This window comes from Pyxicephalus adspersus, chromosome 4 (genome assembly GCF_032062135.1).
Source record: "Pyxicephalus adspersus chromosome 4, UCB_Pads_2.0, whole genome shotgun sequence".
NCBI lineage: Eukaryota > Metazoa > Chordata > Amphibia > Anura > Pyxicephalidae > Pyxicephalus > Pyxicephalus adspersus.
This window is the reverse complement of record NC_092861.1, coordinates 133133598-133152497: the sequence shown is the minus strand read 5'-3', so window position 1 is coordinate 133152497 and position 18900 is coordinate 133133598. Positions and strand designations below refer to the sequence as shown.

The following is an 18900-nucleotide window of genomic DNA, read 5'->3' as shown; positions in this document are numbered from 1 at the left end:
ACCTAAAACGGCCGGATTCGGCCCGCGGGCCTTGTGTTTGACAGGCAGTGAGAAAGCAACAATCAGTTCTTTTTAGCTGGCCTGCTGTCCAGTTCAGGGTCACTGTGTAAGCTTTAAGCCCCCTTTACCCTATAATTGTTATGATCTAATAATATATGCAGAAGGAAAAAGTTGGATTTTCATCTGCCTTATTGTCATCTTTTGTATCAGTGGAAGTGATGCGTATCCCAGATCTCATGGGAAGACACAATCCATTGCAAAAGCATCTACTTGTCAAATTTGGGCTGCTTTCTTTTCCACAGGATTGCACCGGAAATCAATTTTGTATATACGCACTTTGTGCAGCTCTGGAGAAAGTATTATTGCTTTGTAAATTAGTAACGGTGCGAGCCTGGTCTTTTTCTATGTCAAACTGGTTATGTGTTCCTATACAAGTCTATAGAAAAGCAAATTTTACTTGAAGCCGGTTATAAGGTGGTCCAATGCACCTGCCAATTTTTAAATGATCTGAAGTCTTAGACCAGCAAACTGGGAGATGTGAATTCTGTGAACCACTCCTTGCCACTGTCGCACCATATATTTATGTCTCTGCAGAGTATATGTCCCGTCTTTTTCTAAGCTGTCAGACTACCCCAAAGCATATTGACAAGACATGTTAACTACTATATATGCTTGGACCTTCAGATTATTCTGTGTTCACTCTCTTTGCACATCTGCTATTCAGTGTAAGGAAATGTTACCATTATTGCCCAATACATAAAGAAACAGGATTATATCTCACTATCTATCCTTCCTTTACCTTTGGAGACAAATTGAAAATTGGAGTTAATTTTTCTACCTGGAAGGGCCCCATTGATAATACTTGGGCAGCATGCACAGTGGTACATTTGCCCATGGCAACCAATGCCAATTAAAGCCGTGTTTAATTCTGAAGAACTGTGAAAGAAATGTGTTGTCTTTGGTCACCAGCTTTCACTTTTTAATGCAAAAAATCCTCTTTATTGAGTCACATAAGCTGACGGTTCTTTAAAGATTTGCAAAAAAGTATAAACAGGAAAGTATTTCAGTGTAATTTGGTGAAATGGTCTGCTTTCCTTGTTTTACCAGATGGATAAACAGACCTTGTAAGGCCCAGTACACATAAACAGATTGCAGTCAATGAAATGAAATTGGCTGTGTGTAGCAGTCCTGGGAGATTGCTGGGAGAGTTTGCTTGTCATTTTCAGACAGGAAATAAGCATAATGTTTCTTAGTTGGGACAGTGATAGTTTTGACACATCTCTTCTAAAAAAGGCTGTCACCCTAATCTGCATCAATACACAGACTGATCTGTAAGGTAGGAGTTCTGACTTCAATGACCACATTTAGCAAGAGATTGTTCCAGCCATAGGTAGCCAGACACCTAGCATTTTCAGAAGATGAGCAACAGCAAGTTTTATATTTCCCTCAGCCTTTTGGAGATTCCAAAAAACCATGCCTTTGCGCTAGGATTTATTACCATTCTAACTATACCAAAAGTTGTAGATATGCATACATTGACTCTGGTGAAGCCTGGGCCTCCTGTGTGATAGAAGATCTATAGGTAATGGTAGTGCCACATCTGAGACAATTGATCTTTGCATATCAGAGGGCCTCAATGTTTGGTGCTTCTCCGTTCTTTAAAGGAATGTGTAGACACCTGACTTCATACTTTTTAAAGTTGTCTAAGAAAAGCAGCGTGCTTTATGCAGATATTTTGAAGGAGATGAAGCCTGGAGACCATTGCTTTATTGGTAACTCTTGCCTAACATTGAGTAATGTTCTAAATAAAATTGAATTGCCCCATAGAGTGTGGTTTGTTTATATTTACTTGGGTCACTGGTCTCCTCATGTATTAAGAATTGTACTTTTCTTAAACAAATGCACGAAGCACAATGTTGGGAGCTGGCTCTATTATTACAGTTGATTCCATAAACCCACATAAATGTGTGTTTTCTTTACTCTGGACATACACTTGTATTTCTACCTACAAGATTCCTTCTCCAGCTTTGTCTCTTATCTGTAGCTGGGTTTAGGGAGTGCTCTGCTGCTAAGGGAACTATTGTTTACAGAGGGAGGGGCTATGTACTCTGGTCACATGACTCTACTGTAAGTGTCACTCTGTAAGGTTTGTTCACAGATTGGAACAAAGTGCTTTGTGATAAGGACATACATAGCACCCATGTATAGTACAATACAGAAAATTCTATGACCTATTAACTGCAATGGGAACAATGCAAAGTGGACTTTGTGCAGTATTTGTATGATATATATATCTTGTTTGCTTAGGTGGTGGGCAGCTTCAGCAACCTACAAGCAATGGTAGCCCCAAAATTGAGGAAATATAAGTATAATTGTTCCCACCTTCTGCGTTCTTTTCCATAATATTTGTCCTTTTCTATGCAGTCTCACCCAATGTCGTTCGTGGATCCGATCCACCAACGATCGTAATGCAAGTGAAAAGGAGAGAGCGCAGCCTCTCTGTTGTTCTCCCTCCTTCCGTCTTCATAGAGCAAAACTGCGCTGAATGTGCATGCAGTCTTTTGGCGTTGGAAAGGATCGTGAAAGATCCTTTCCATCGACAATTATTGAGCATGTGCACGTAGCCTTAGTATGGAGATGCTTTGTGGCTACACAACAAAAGTCTCTATTAAAGTGAACAAATTAGTACAAACCTTGTGGATGCTGGAGGGGATTCTCGCCAGCCCCTTTTAGCTGGGCGCACCACCTGCCACTTTTCAGTAACCACTCGGCTGTTTTTGGGTACTGAGGAGTTGGGTCACAATATAGGGGCTGCCACCCACCTACAACTTTTTGCCACTCAGCTTAAAAAAATTTGTGGGTTGAGCACTGTATTTGTGCCTATAAGATACAACCCTAAGCACAACCCTATACCTTTTACAACTTTAGCGCATTTTCACGTACTCCTGGCACTAAACTTTCAGTGTTTTATCCAGCATAGAAAATAGCAGCATTCTGCAAAGAAAAATAATTACTGGCATTGAATTTAAGCTTGGTGTCTGATTCTATATAGCAGCCTACATATGGAATGGATCTATCCAATTAGAAGAATTCTCTTAGTAACCTATTTCACCTTTCCTTTTTGTCCTCCTCACTAACATCTGGGTAGAGTTAGGCAGCTCAGCGTGCGGTCTGCTGAACAAAAATCCAAGGCAGAAGCGCATATGGGGTGCCTGTCCTGCTGTGTATAGAATAGAATGTGCATCCCATCATGCTGGGCTCTGATATCTGTAGACTCAGGACAGCTGCAAAGAGCAGACTCTTATAAGAACTTATTACTTGTTCTCCAGAGGCCATTGCAGATAAATCTAATAGAGTCAAGTAACTCTATTGCAGTATGCTTCAAATATGCAAGGTCAGGAGGTTTTCAGAAGACAAGTTAAAATGCTGTATATATGGCAGGGAGTGTCTTGTTACTAGTAAGGGTAAAAGTTCACACGGGGAAGCCTTTAATTCATCACTGCTGCTCCCCTTCTTGTATTCTGTGCTTCTTATCAAGAGCAGATAAGGGAGATATGTACAGTATAACATTTCTGTACATACCCCATAAAGTTAATGTTCATTGTACAAAAAACTGTAAGTCAGAATTGTGTTATGTTCATTCTGCAGTATAAAGTGTACCTGTTATATAGGTAAAAAGTGTCACTGTTCCTACTAGTCTGAGCCAAAGCTGCACTGCGGAATACAGGTATTCACCATTTGGCTGAACAAGGACAGCTGTTTAAATGGATATGAAACCAGCACCAAAAATGTATTATATTGCAGCATACACATCTTCAAAGAAAGCTGGGAACAGGTATTAGTTCTTAGTGTTTCTTTCAGGATCATTAGGTGTTTTTCTTAACTTACCAGACAGATATAGCAAAACACGATCAACAGTATAAATGAAAGACCAAACAGGACCAAAGAATAGCAGTATATTGCTGGGTTTCACAAACCTTATTAAAGTCTTACCATTCTTTCTGGTACTATTACTGACATTTACACCCATATACCATTTTCTCAGAATGGAATGGTTTGAATATTTATAGTATATAGAATAGTTATATCTGCTATTAGCATTAGGATTACCATTGGTAGTGTTCTTTTATGGAACCACCGGTCAGGATATCAGCTGTGTGCGGTTTTGGCGGCAGCTCCTTGGGTTGGTACACATTATACAATAACACAATAATACAAATTTGCCAGCTTGCCGATTGGTAGCTGTATCAGTCACCATAATGGGAAGTAAACATATGATCGATGATGGAGCCAAACAGAAGTAAGAACTTCAGAGATTCCAACCATTCCCTACTCTCTTTGGACTAAAATAATAATAAAAGATTCATTGAATAAAGCTTTATTGAATATTTTTGTAGATAGATTGTTTTTTCAGGTCTGCATAGTTGTGGTGATATTTTGTATTAGTCTGAGAAATAATCCTTCCTTTTAAGTTTACGTCTGGGTCTGGCCTTGTTACTGGTCAGGTACTGAGCCATGGCCTGACTCTGATAGTCTGAGAAAGCTTATTCATGTGTACAGCCTTGCTTCTGTTCTACAGTCTGACAACACACAGAACCTTGTACTGCAATGACAGAGGCTGTTGTTTAATTGCTGATCTCCTGTAACTATCATATCTCAGCTCTCACAGTTATTTTCAATGCCTCTCTGTTCTCATAATGAAGGAAAATTACTTGGAAAGTGGAACGTTACGAACCGAGCACTTTCACTAGAGTTGATCTTTTTCGCAGAATGCGCCAGCTTTTACATATCACTGGACGCATTAATTGGGCTGTTCATTGTATCTTTTTAACAGATCAGTTTTTCACTCTGACACTTTTAATTCACAATTTCTGTAAGTTGTTGAGTTGTCTGTAGTCACATGACATTTAATAGTTTGCCCAGTATTAAAAATTGGCAACAGAACGTTGGAAACAGAATGTGTCATGTGACTTCTATTTGGCTTGTGTTTAGCACAGCTGTTCACCTGCTCTTCATATAGGGGTCATATAGAGATGAGGGGCATAAGCACACGGTGAGGACACTGGGAGATCTAAGGGTTTTTCTTTTTCATATGTTTCAGGAACATTTAAAATATACCACACCACAACCCCATGTCTCTGATGCCATGTAAAAGAGTGGGACAATACATTATAGCTTTTTTGACCATGTATTATAATTGCAGGAACTATTATGGTGCAGAAGGATTATTCAGGGCCCGTTCAAACCTTAATTACTGTATTCTTAATACATAACGATGGGCAGCATGGTGGCTCAGGTTAGCGCTCTGGCCTTTGCAGCTCTAGGTCCTAGGTTTCAGTCTCGGCCAGGACTATCTGCATGACGTTTGCTTGTTCTCTTTTGGGTTTCCTCTAACATTCCAAAAACATGCAGTTAGGTTAATTGGCTTCCCCCTAAAAACTGACCTTTGACTGTGTTAAAAACATATGACTGTGGTAGGGCCATTAGACCCTGAGCCCCTTTGAGGGACAGCAAGTGACAAGACCATAGATTTTGTAAAGCACTGCGTAATATGTCGTAGCTATATAAATACTGTGTAATAATAATAATAATTGTGTTGTACTGAAAGAAAATGCTTAGGCCTTAATTCAGGTTTATTTGTGTACATTTCACTAGAATATTTGTGCAATAGGGAAACAGGGCCATATAATGCAGGTGCAGCCATTTTGGAAATGACGATACGAGCTATGAGCAGGGATGTGAGCATACGTCTGTTTGCAGATAATGCTGCTAATTAGCAGCATCCTAATTATTTTATTCATTTTGAGGCTTCTGCTCGGGATAACAATCTCCAGTACCTGGAGCATCAGGTCTAACCCTGTTAGCATCAGGTCATTGCGGTCCTTGATTTTGCATGTGAGCTGTAGAAGTGCAACAGTAAATATCTGTTGCTGCTTAAATTATTAGTTATCCAGCAATGTACACTGTGCGTTTCTTAATTTGAAGGTGCAACATTGTGCTTACAGAATCAATTGTATGCATTGTATTTTGTCATGTAGTCCTTTTCTCCACAATTATTATGCAAAGATGAAATATCTGCATGTATACGATGGTAGGTTGTCTAACACTCCCCATATAGGTGGGAGAACAAACCCACTGCGTCTTATGAAATGTGGCAAACTCTAGGTGATAATTGCACTTTTTTTATTGGCATTATGTGTTTTTACACTTGTCAAGTAAGAAGTAGGTGTCCAGTTAAAGCACAGATTTAATGCTACGTGATGTATTCTGACACATTGAGCTCATTGCTTCTTATGTAATCACATTTTTGCAGAGTAGTGTGGCTATTTCACAAGGTCTGGATAATGACAAACTATGGCTTTAGGAATTTGGCAGCCATTTCTGCTATGTTAACCTCTTCGCTGTGGTGATGTTTGTGGTAACCTAATACCGCCTGATCCTAAAGCGGAATTCCTGGCAAAGGTTTATGTATGGAGTATATAGAGAATGTGTGTAGGCATCTGGTATCTAGTTTCACAAACAATTGCTTCCAGCTGTGTGTTATTTCTCTCCTTTGTCAAAATATTGAGTGATTAGTTCATACAGCATTTATAAATAAAATCTTTTGCACAGTTGAATGTGACTGGCAAATTAATACTTAGGGCCATTTCAAACTTACAGTGAACCACATCCCTCTGCTGCAGGCCCAAGTAGTCTCATCCTCTCCCATTCAAATGAATGAAAGCAGCTGGGAACCAATTTTTGCTCAAGACTGGAGCATGGTTCCAGGGAGTAAAAAGTCACTTTTAGCCATGCATATGCTTTTGGAAGAACCTTGGTGGCAACCGCATGCAAATATTACCTGTGATGCGAGTGAGATATTGCAAGCTGCCGTGATACTATTTCTAGTGCCTGATTTTATATGTCATCATATTTCAGGATTTTAGCATATTACTGTTGAAACTGTCCAAATGATCTATCATCCTTTTCACATGGGTGTTGTATTGTAATCTATATGTATAGGATGGAGAAGGAATGACTCATGCCTTGGCAAGATCTCTTCAGTGTGCTAACGAATTTCATGGAGGCATCAAAAAACATCGACAAACTTTGAATGATGTAAATGTTATGGTATGTAGCCCCCTGAAATGGAAACTACATCAAGCAACTTGGCACTGATTGAGGTTTTTAAAACACCGATACTATGATAATTTTATAAGAGACTGATAAAATAAAAAACACTTATTAGATCCCTATAGTGGTTCATACACGGGTCCTTCAAGCTGGTATTTTTGGGCACAGGAAGGTTAGTCTTGGGCACCAAGAAACAAACCCTTAATAAACCTTAGTAGGTAACCACCTAATTGTATGCATTTGAGCTGTGTATTAAGCTTTTTAGCTGGAATTCAGCTTTAAGATACCCATTAGGAATGTAAGAGAAGAGAAGCTTTTCTTGCATGTATTCATTACAGGTATTAAATGTGATATTCCAAACTTAATGAAGGTTCACATCAATGGTTTTCTAAACCCGTGCTTTTCAGTAGAACGGTTTAATTCAGTTTTATTATATACCTCAGTTCATCAGTTGACTGACTGACCCGACATTCTGAATGGGTAATTAGGACTATTGCCTTGACAATCTGCTTTATTTCAGTTCTGGAGGAAGTAAACTGTAAAATAGAAAGGGACTAAGAGATAAAAAGTATTGCTGTAGGCTGTGTTTAATGTTGATGATAGGTTCTGACTTATTGATGTTTCTAAAATGCTGAAGACATGCAAGGCACTTGTTATTAGGCAAGGAATTAACGTGCATGAATTACATTGTCGGCGGACTGGAATAAAAAAAGGCCACCTTAACTTTCATCCAGTGACCTTTACTCTGCTAACTGAGCTTCACCTGCAACTGTTCACATGAAAGTTTGTTCTTTTTATTCTCCAATGATGGCAATAGCATGAAATGTTTATTTGAGTAAAACTATTCTAACACATAGCAGTTTGAAAAACTACTTAGATTGCAATGCACTATACAATTTTTCCAAAAATTATATTTTATATTAATATATACATTTTTATATATTATTTATAAAAAATATAGTATCAAATTAAAATTTGATGCATTCTTCATCTGTGACTGATCTATCTATGGAGCATCGATTGGAAGTGCCTGTGCATTGCCCGATCAACCACCAAAAATTCTACCTCCTACGGGTTAATGTAATAGGCAGGGACCCACCCCCAACAACTATGAGGGTGGTTTTGAGATATCAATTGTTAACCTGTCCATGTAAACATTGACCAGACTATAGCCACCTTTAGCCAAATTCTGAAGTTTGAAAAGGTTGGCCAGAGTTTATTGCTCTCACTTCTCCAGGTAGCCAGGAGATGTATGGGAAAGCCTCGTATTGCAAGGAAGACCTACTTTTCAGTAAAATACCTAAAGATTAGAGTTTTATTTCTGTTTGTGCACCCACTGCAATGCATGGACTATATTTATATGACTGCGATTTAGTAAACCAGTTTGTGGATTTCCTTGTAATGCCAGACTGAATCATTACACTGGATTAAATCAAAACTTTGCCTTGTAGCTTACCAAAGCAATAATCTTGCAGTTCATTGTTATGTGGGATGACTAGCCACTTACAACTTAAATAAACTTTCCTGCTACTCTGCCACTTCCAATTGACCTTCATTGTGCACATGTTTAGGGTCCAAGGCATTAGTCATGTGATCTCTGTTCAGGGGAATAGTTAGTCAATAGAGTATTTTTTACTCCAATCCGCATTCAATTTTTCACAGTTGGCTGTTATTGACCAACATTGAAGTTTCCATTTCTTCCGATAGATGTTCCAAGGTTGTGTGTTGACATGGAGGAATCCAATTCCCACCTATTGACTATGAAAAGTTTTGGTAAACTCAGAAATTCTGGGAGCACTCTAGATTTGTAAATATCTAATTCTGCTAGTATAAATTATATATATTATCTGAAATCACATTTAGGAAGATGGTGTATTCTAATAGAAGGCTCTAATTGTATAAGTATTGCATTGTTGACACACACCTGATGAAGTTACTGAAAATTAAATCTTCCCAGCAAAAAAAAAAAACTAGTGGAGAAAATGAGAGCCATTGGTTGATTATATCACCTACGCAAGAAACAGAAATCCTGCCTATAAGCTTTTATAAATAACAGACAGGAGAAACTAATTAATGATATTATTTCAGTGTCCTGCCTATAACAATATCAGAATACCAGATTTATTAGAACAATGTTATTTTTCTGGCTGCTTTACCATGTTTTGAAGCACTGTAAAAGTGGGTTCTACTGATAGGAGAAAAAGTGACAAGCAGCAGATAACAAGTATTTGTTACTGTTAAGATAATTACTTTGGAAATGTAGTCTGGTTGCAGTGCTTCTGAATCCTCATCTCCTCTATTAGTCTGGGAGATGTACTGATGAGAAGATATACAGTGAGTTCATCTCGGTGCTCCATAGAACAGGAACTTGCAGTCAGCATTTCAGAGCAGCCTAGCATCTGTCAAATCATTCAGACAGTGATTTATGTTAATAAAAGTAATACGTAGTGTACTAGGAGTTAAAGTGCCCCTTTTTAATTGGACTCAATGGGCTTCTTGCTGTTGTCCAGCTGGACAACTGTGTATATGTGAGCTTTCTGCTGATCACATCAAATATGTTCTGCAGCCATAAGCAACAGCAAAAATGCTGCCTAATACAGTGCGCTAGATAATAAAATGTTGATGTTGAAAATGGTATAAAGTTTGCAGGTAGTTGTGAATGAACGGCAAGTGAGCATCTATGAAGTAACGATCTAAGGGTCTAAATATTCTCCATTGGACAGGGGCGCCTCCTGGATCATTGGGCCTGATTTATTAAAGCTCCCTGAGGCTGGAGAAGATACACTTTTATCACTGAAGCTTGGTGATCCAACAAACCTGGAATGGATTTCTTCAAAGTCATTTGCTATTTGTTAGCAAATTTTTAAAATCCTGAACCAGATCCATTCCAGGTTTGTTGGATCACCCAGCTTCACTGATGAAAGTGTATCTTCTCCAGTTTTGGAGAGCTTTAATAAATCAGGCCTATTGTTTGAAGTGGTTTGTCATTTACAATCCCCTATTTAATGTGCAACGCTATGTAATACGTTGGTGCTTTATAAATTAGGTTTAATAATAAGGCTTGATGCATAAAAACAAACCGCAGTGATAAATTTAGCAAGGCTCCATGTACAATAAAATATAGAGATTTTTAAGTCTGTGTGCAGCAAGATTACAAATTGACTACATATATGAACTCTAATCTAGACACACAAAGATAAGCTTCTTTGCATATTTTATATCCCCAGAAAACTAAGTGATATACTGCAATATAGAAGGGCATACGACTATATGTCCTTGATCTGTACTGAATTATTGTAGGAGAAAGTACAGATGTAAAATTTATCATGATTTGTTATTTTATTGATAAGTTGCTAAGGCGCTTATGTTACAGAGCAAACTTTCACACTGGAGTATTCCTGGACTAATGGTTACAGCAGTAACATATAAGACACAACTGATAAAAGCTCTGTGTGCCCGCTGGGGAAATCTGAAAATATCCAAATGTCAGCAATGGCTTCGTACTACATTTCTAGGTGAACATTTATATCTGTGACACATAAAGAGGCAAAGTTTTGGAGCCTCCATTGTAACCCTTTATTAGTGCAAAATATAGAGATCAATATAGAGATTATTTGACAATAATGTTGGTCTTCTGATTTATTCTGGTGATGCATTCATATTTTGGGAGCTTGTGGATGAGGGCAACATCTGTCCAGTTACCATTTAAATAGCGCATCCATTGCAGAAAAGTTATATCATTCCTGTCCTAGTCACAGACAGTTAAAAACTCTTACAGGTTGTAATTGTTTTTCACTCTTTCCAAAATTAGAAAAACGTTTGGATAGAGATTGGCTTTCTACATACTTGCCATGTTTCTTAGATGGCATTATTGGTCATGTTTTTTGTATCTTGATGCATTTTTATTATATGGTACTAATATTTAGATCATGATTAAAGTGGAAATATAAAACTGTATAAGTATGATTAGAATATGTATAGGTACAAAAATATGCATTGAATGTTTAAAACTAAAGGTTTTACCTCTTTGCTCTTACAAACATGGTCTTGCCAATCTATTTTTTTTCTGGCATTTGATTTATTTGTGGACAAATTTAAAAATAAACCCCCAATTTCTGGTTTGGCTCCAGCTGCCAAAACCAGGAGGAAATGTTCCTAGCAGCTGCTGCTGTTCACCCTGTGGTCACTTCCTCAGTCCGCTTTCTGTTGTACTTAGTTGGATATCTGTTTGCTCATGATTTCTCTCTGTGTAATGACCGTGCCTTCCCGGAGAGCAAAAGAATGTCTTCTGCTCCATTATTTATATATATATATATATATATATATATATATATATATATATACACACACACATTTGATAATCACACATCACAGTCAATACATTTTACACGTTACACAAGCATGTCCTTTGCATAATGGCTTAAACTGGAGATCCTGCCAGATTGGACATTGTGCTGCCTATGTAACCTACTGAAGGAGTGCACACAGCAGGCTAACAATGTCGCTGATTATTATATAAATATAATGATTTAGAATAACTGTATACAGTGGAACATACTGAAAAATTTGAGTTTTTATACCCTTTGTGTGTGTGTCATATATATATATATATATATATATATATATATATATATATATATACCGGTTGTGTGTGTGTGTGTATATATTCTGATATAGTGTTGAAGTGATATGCTACAGGACAGTGGAATAGCCACCCATATTTTCCACAAGTGTTCGGATTATAAAGCTGTTGTAGGCACTTGTCATAAGTGTTGTCATTAAGGAATGGGATGCATTTAAAGCTTCCAGCTTGTAACTCTTACTCTCTGTTGCTGTCTGTAATAATTATTAATGTGTCAACAGAACAGATAAGTCTGAAATGTGATCCATATTGTGATCCCCTGAGCAGTAAAAAGGAATTTGTGACTAGCTGATGATGAGTGGACTGTTACATAATTACTAATTTGTCTAGCTAGTAATCAGTAACGATCACAGATAACTGTATTAAAAACAAAGTTTTTTTTTTTTATAATGGTAACCAGCAAAAATCTGAAGTCTGCAAATCTTTTATTTGTATTTAAATGTTGGCTGCCTGTCTATCCTGTTGTTTTTTGCTTCACCAAGTGGTGAGTTCCTGACCAGAAATCCACATTCAAAAATTCAAACCTTCTCAAGTATCTCTTTATAATGTACTCAAATAATCAGGAATTATAGTTCATGAAGAGAGAATACATGTGAGAGAGCAGCCAAAAAAAACTAAAACAAAAAACTCTAAGGGAAACTTTAACCACTGGCATCTAAAATTTTTGCCTATAGTTCTAAGCCCTCCCCCAGGGGACACCCATGTGTTTATACTTTTGTGCATTCTAAAATATCACCCCAGCACGTTAACACAATTCATTGCACCATACTTATATGTACAGTTTGTGTGTTGTGTTGCATTTGCTGCAAAGGTGTGGCATTTTATTGGACCTGAATTATTAAAGCTCTCCAAGACTGAAGAGGATACGCTTTTATCAGTGAACCTGGGTGATCCAAAAACCTGGAATGGATTTGTTACAGGATTGAAAACATTTGCTAACACAAATTAAGTGACTTTTATGGAATCTATTACAGGTTTGCTGGATCACCCAGGTTCCCAGATGAAAGTGTTTTCTCTTTTATTGAACTGGCTTTTTCAATCATATAAAACATGCTAACATTAACCAACTGGCTGGTAAATCTAAAACAAGCAGGAGTTTAAAGGGTTAAAATGTGTTATTTTTTTATGTCTGTTACTGATTTACATTTACAATACTGAGGAAAGAACAATACAACCTAAAAGATTTCTTTGGAAAACAAAATACACCACTTTTATTATCACAAGCAATGACAAAGTTTCTTCCAGTCAGCAGGCATATGGCTCAAATTAAAGAACAGATCCGTTCCATGGTGGTAAAGAGCCAGTAGTCCAGTTTATTGGCAAAATTTACTTTAGTTGATTGTTACCTAATAATCTTGTAGTAGTTTGCCTACATAATGCATGATGTTTTCCTGTAGAAAATACTTGCTCTGTACTAAGAATGTCACTGGTCATATGTCAGATGATTGTGTGGGGACATAAACGATATTCCTGCAACCACAGAAATGGCACCATAGCATGTTAGTAAAACTTGTATGGCACACTATGTATACACAGAGTGACGCCAGACAATGGCCATGTGGTTATCTAGATAGGTTGTTTACCATTTCCCGGGTAACTATATTAATGGCATTGGGCGGAAGCCTCATAAAGAACCAGAGGTCAGGCTTGTAAAAGATGTCTGAGCAGCGCGCCCAACTTTGTACATAGTAGTTACAATCTGTCATAGACTGGAGGTAAACTATGAGTAATAGGAAGCTCCTATGGTGTGCTTTTTAGTCATAGATATTGTAAAAGTATTAGTTCTACTAGTTACTGTTTTATTACAGTGTTTTTTATTATATCAAGTGATCAGAAAGTGTTCCAAGTATTAGTATAGTTCTATATTGTAACCAGGTAGAGACATCATGTTGTAAAAACTGAAGGTGTAAGTGGAACTGTTGCACACTTCTCATTTTAAGGGTAAACCTGATTGGCTAATATTGACAACTCCTGTTTTGATTGATACATCAACTACCTTAAAATATATTTGAAACCTGCTTTAGAAAATTGGAAACCTGGTATTAGTGACACACGTAAGATGCTATTACTTAGCTTTGTTCCTGCTATTGAACTTTGCCTGGCTCTCAGGCTGACCAAGCAGCTTCAGTAGTTTGTTACTGACCCAGATAGAAAACCTTTCCTTTGGGATTTTTGTTGCAGGTCAGTAGCTCAGAAAGTACTTCAGTAAGAGGATCAGCTTGACAACCTGATAGCTAGGATTTTTTCGAATGTTGTCAGCAATCAGAGCCCAATTATCTCTTTCATCAAGCATTTTTCATTTAAGAGTCTGCCGACTTCACATTGGCAGTGGTTGTTTTATGGAATAAGGTTGCGTCTTCTGTTATGCATTCAACCTGTTAGTTTACTGAGCAGCAATAGTAAAACAAAGCCCAATCCTCATATGTAAAAAGACTTGAAAGTTCAAAAAATTAGTACCGAAAATTAAGTAATGACCTGCACGTAGCACACCCAGTGATTGGTTTCAGTTTATGCCAGGGCTTTCTCCCAAATGGGTACTCTGTATTTTATGTAGCTGAAAGTGAAGACTGCAGGATAATTTAGGTGCTGACTCATATAATTATTGATCTTCTCAAAGTTTTAATGTGCAGTCTTTGCTCACTATTGTATTTTGAAAGGTGAAAAAATTGCCAAAGAACTTTGGGTGCCCATTTAGATCATTGAAGATTGTTGTGCATTAACATTTGTTGCATTAGTGAGGTCCTCTATATAAATGAGATGCCAAAGGACCCTAACCTGACCTAAAAAAGAAGATTGCATTGCTGTTGTCATTGTGGTAACACATGTCCAGCAGTGCACGTTTTAGTAACACACTACCACAAAACAAAGATCCAAATGCCTCCTAAACCATTTAATAATTGGTGGTAATGTGGTATAAACATTTTTGGACAGTAAGTAAACAGTTTCTGAAGGAGTGTGTTAAATGTGTTAAAATTTTTAAAAAAAAGAGCAAGTATAAGGATCTGATTGACTTTGACAAGGAGCAAATCTTGTAGGGCATTGCCAGTATGCAAGCGGTTAGTTCCCATCAAAAGTTGTTCAAGGGAGGATAATCTGTGAATCGGCAATAGGGTCATGGTTGTGCTAATATCCCTCCATGAGTCTAAATGAACCCAGGACAAACTTTTCATTTTGGTCATTCACAGCCTAACAGAATACATTTATGTGTTACTAGTTTAGTCAAATATAACATTTTCCGGTGAACTTTTGTTTGTAGGTCATATTTAGCTCTCCTTCATACCATCTGCCTTCAAATCACTACTATGGGCAGGTCTGTCGCATTGTCTTAGTGTTTCCTTACAGGCAGCTTCCTTCCTTATGTTACTTGAAGATAACCGTTAAATGCTTCTCTATCAATACAGCCGTTAAAGCTCTTTCCGCTTTCCTGCTTTTACTTTGCATGTTACACTTTTCTGACTTACAGTTGGGGGGGGGGGGGTCAGCGGACTTCCTTTTAGATGACTGTAGACACAACCCATAAGTTACATACTCGTTATTGCTCACCTTATAAGCCAGTTATTTAAACTAAAAGCTTTTTAGATTGGGATGAAGTAGGGATTGGGTGAAGTGGCTTTTTTCCCACTTGGATCCCATAGGATGCCTTTTTTTTACTTCCTTTCTTTTATACACAACATGAAGCAAGAGATACTCTCTACAAAACCCTAATTAACACAAGCAGTTGCACTCATGGTAGGGTGACTTAATGCCTGCCAGCTGGGGATCATCCATTCCACATCTTATATGCGCCAAAATAAAATGGACATGAGCAGCCAATCTCATTCATTTCAATGTTCAGAGCATCTAAGAAGTGGTTGATCAGTGGTTGGAAGCATTTACCATCCCTGTAACTGGGAGTGCAGTCACCCATGTGCATTTATCATCAGAATAAATGTCCCATTGGAAGATGTTACTTTAAATTTTATCAAGGAGGGAGGAGGTTCAAATATTATGCAGATTTTCCTTCTGTTTCTGTTCTGTTGACAGTTCAAGTTTTTGGGGTTGAAGTGCAGAATGAATCTCCCTAGCCATGACTGAGCAATAAAACCCATTCCTAATCACAGGACAAGCATCTTTTATTGAGCCCAGACAGTACATTTGGGAAAGTTTAGTGTTATTAAATAATAATTGTGCCAGTAATAGAATTAAGCTGTCAACTGATCAGCTGGTTCATATAATTGAGCAGGAATGAGAGGTTCCTTTGTGGTGTTTGCTGCTGTACTGGAATGTTTGACATTCTACCTTCCTCCACACGAAATAGTTCAGCCATGGCAAAATCCCATCCTCTTCTTCTAACAACCCAACCAGAGCAGAGGAGGAAGTGAAGGAATTTCCTATGCCTCAGCTTTTGTTTTCTTCATAGGTCATCACAATACACTACTGTTATATTTCATTTAAATGGCTGCTTTCCTCTAATGTAAACACAATATTGTAACAGAAAGAGGGGATTGGCTTTTCATGAAGAGCCGTACATCTTAGGAATTGTATATCATTAGAGAGAGAGCTTTCTGAGTAAAATGCAGTATATCAAAAACCAGTCATGTCTGCAAAAAAATTTTAAGGCAAAAAAAACTTGCTGAAGCAACTTCAAATAATGCATTTAGTGCTCACTGATCTGCTATCTAGTTGTCAAAGCAAGTTTGCTAAAGTCAGAACATTCATATGTTTTACTTTAAACAACATTTTTATAAAATGTACTTTTGCTGAAATTGAAGCTTCTCAGTGTTTCGGTAGACTCTGCATCCTCTTGTCACATGACACCTTTAGTCGTCCCTCACGCTGCATCCTCTGTTGCTGAGGCTGCGGGTAACACTGCTTGAACATGGTAACATTTTAAATATATATATAAAATGTATCACAAAAAATAATACTTTATCACAAAACTGAACAGATGCCAAATTTGTTTATATAAATAGAAAACATTACAGACAAAAAAAATATTTTCTTATTTTTCAAGGTACCTTTAGCAACCACTGAAGGAACCCTTGGGTTCCACTGAACCCTGGTTTAGAAACACTGATATAGGATAATATACATCTGGTTCTGTCCTGTCCTGATCTGTGTTCTTAAGAACAAAAAATAGCTATAAAGGGCAAAAGTTTAACAAAAGAAAAAGGAAAAATTGCTAAGATAACATTGGAATTTGATAAGATTGTGATATGAATCATTACTACAATCTTAGTGTCTGCAGTTGGTTTCTGCCAAAAGTCACCACTTTAACAATATTTAATTAGTAGCTCCTGCAATTAAAGTATTCTAAGCTGTGTGACCTCTGCCTGGATCAGTAAAAACAGTTTTCAATTGACCACTGAATTCTTTGTTTTCACAGATGAACGTGAGGCTGTCCAGAAGAAGACTTTTACAAAATGGGTTAATTCCCACCTGGCTCGCGTGTCCTGCAGAATTACTGACCTGTACGCAGACCTGAGAGATGGACGAATGCTTATCAAACTTCTGGAAGTTCTCTCCGGAGAGAGACTTGTAAGTACTACATAGGGAGATGTGAGGATGTCAAATGGCTGGGCAATTAGCGGTCTTGCTTTCACCCTGCTGTTAAACTCAGCCCATTGTCCATGTTCATTTTCATAGTTCCAAAAATACCAGCACCCTTCAACACTAAACAATTTGGGTAACAATTTAACTCAAAATATCAATACAATATATAAATACAAAAATAATTTACTCAAAGTTTTCAAGATAGAATCATTTATCCTATAAAAAAAGTTTAGTTTGTCTTCACTAAGTGTTCATTATTTTGCATGCAAGGTTTACCCTTTAATAAATCATAAATGTACTTGTGATGTACAATGTTTCTCTGAATATATTATGCATGCATATTTGTAGATCCTCATAGTGACTCTATGGATTTCAATAAGTTAACTTGGCACCTGGGGGAAAGATTCATCCACAGATGGTGCATTGTTTTCACAGCGTACTAGTGCATTGCAGCAAGACTCACACATTGTGCAGCATCACTTAGCAAAAAGCAGAACCTGCATATGAAACGAGAAAAAATGGCTGCCAAATGCATAGGTCATTACATGCTATACATTTAGAAGCAAGGTAAAATATGCACATTGAGCAGATCTGTTATCTTTAAAAGAAAGAGTTTGCATCACCTTTAAATATAATGATTAGAATTCAGACTATATAAAATGCTATCCATGTTGAAAAATGACATCCACTTAATCCATCAACAAACTACTAGTTTGATCAGGAAAAGACCAAACAAACCCCGCTGGTGATGGTTGCCGTGGTATTTGCTTTAGAGTTCATTATAATTAATAATAATAATAATAATAACCAGTATTTATTTAGTGCCAATATATTTCAAAGTCCGTTGTCATATCACTAACACTTAAAGGGGCTCACAATCTAATGTCTCTACCATAGTCCCATGTCATTACACAGTCTAAGGACAATTTTGAGGGGAAGCAATTTAACCTAACTGCATGTTTTTGGGACGTGGGAGGAAATTGGAGTGCCCAGGGGAAACCCACGCAACCCCACGTGGAGAACATTCAAACTCCTTGCAGATCCAGTTACTGGTACAAAAAGGAAAAGCTATACACACAGTTATTGTAGCAAATAGCATTCAGATACTACAGCCTGTGAGCAGGTTCATTTCTACAGTAACTACACCCAGTAATTTGTGAAAGTTGTTCTCGGGTCACTATGCAACGTGTGCGGTGATTGTGTAAGGTTGAACTGTTATCAGTGGGAGTTTCCTCACTGGCTAAATGTCTACATATTACATATATTATTCATCATATTGAGACATGCTTGTTATCCAGTGCATTAGCACCTTGTGGTCATGTTCTCAGAGAGCCACCCTCTTTTTACTGTTTTATATATTCAAAATATAAAAACACTTCTACAAATTAGCTGTTATAGCCTAAGTTTGCATTTAGCTAATAGGGTTCCCCTCCTAGCATCACATTAATTTTAAGGTAGGTGAGCAGGTGAAGGCTTGAACCCCTAGTAGTTTTTTTTCTTTTTTTTTTTTTTTTTTTTTTGCTTTCCCTGTCCCTATTGAAAGTTTTCTGCAGCTCACTTACTGTCAAGTACAACTGGGACAGTCCCCTTCACTTTCTCAGTTTGTTTATGGA

General features: G+C 37.5%; 1 protein-coding gene across 1 annotated transcript in view; it reads left to right on the top strand.

The window, feature by feature from the left end:
* The window catches only part of SPTBN1 (spectrin beta, non-erythrocytic 1), a 118450-nt gene that overhangs the window by 53287 nt on the left and 46263 nt on the right, over positions 1–18900 (top strand). The window contains 1 exon segment of the mRNA XM_072409689.1: positions 17121–17272. Within this exon segment, the coding sequence (XP_072265790.1) occupies positions 17121–17272 (152 nt within the window).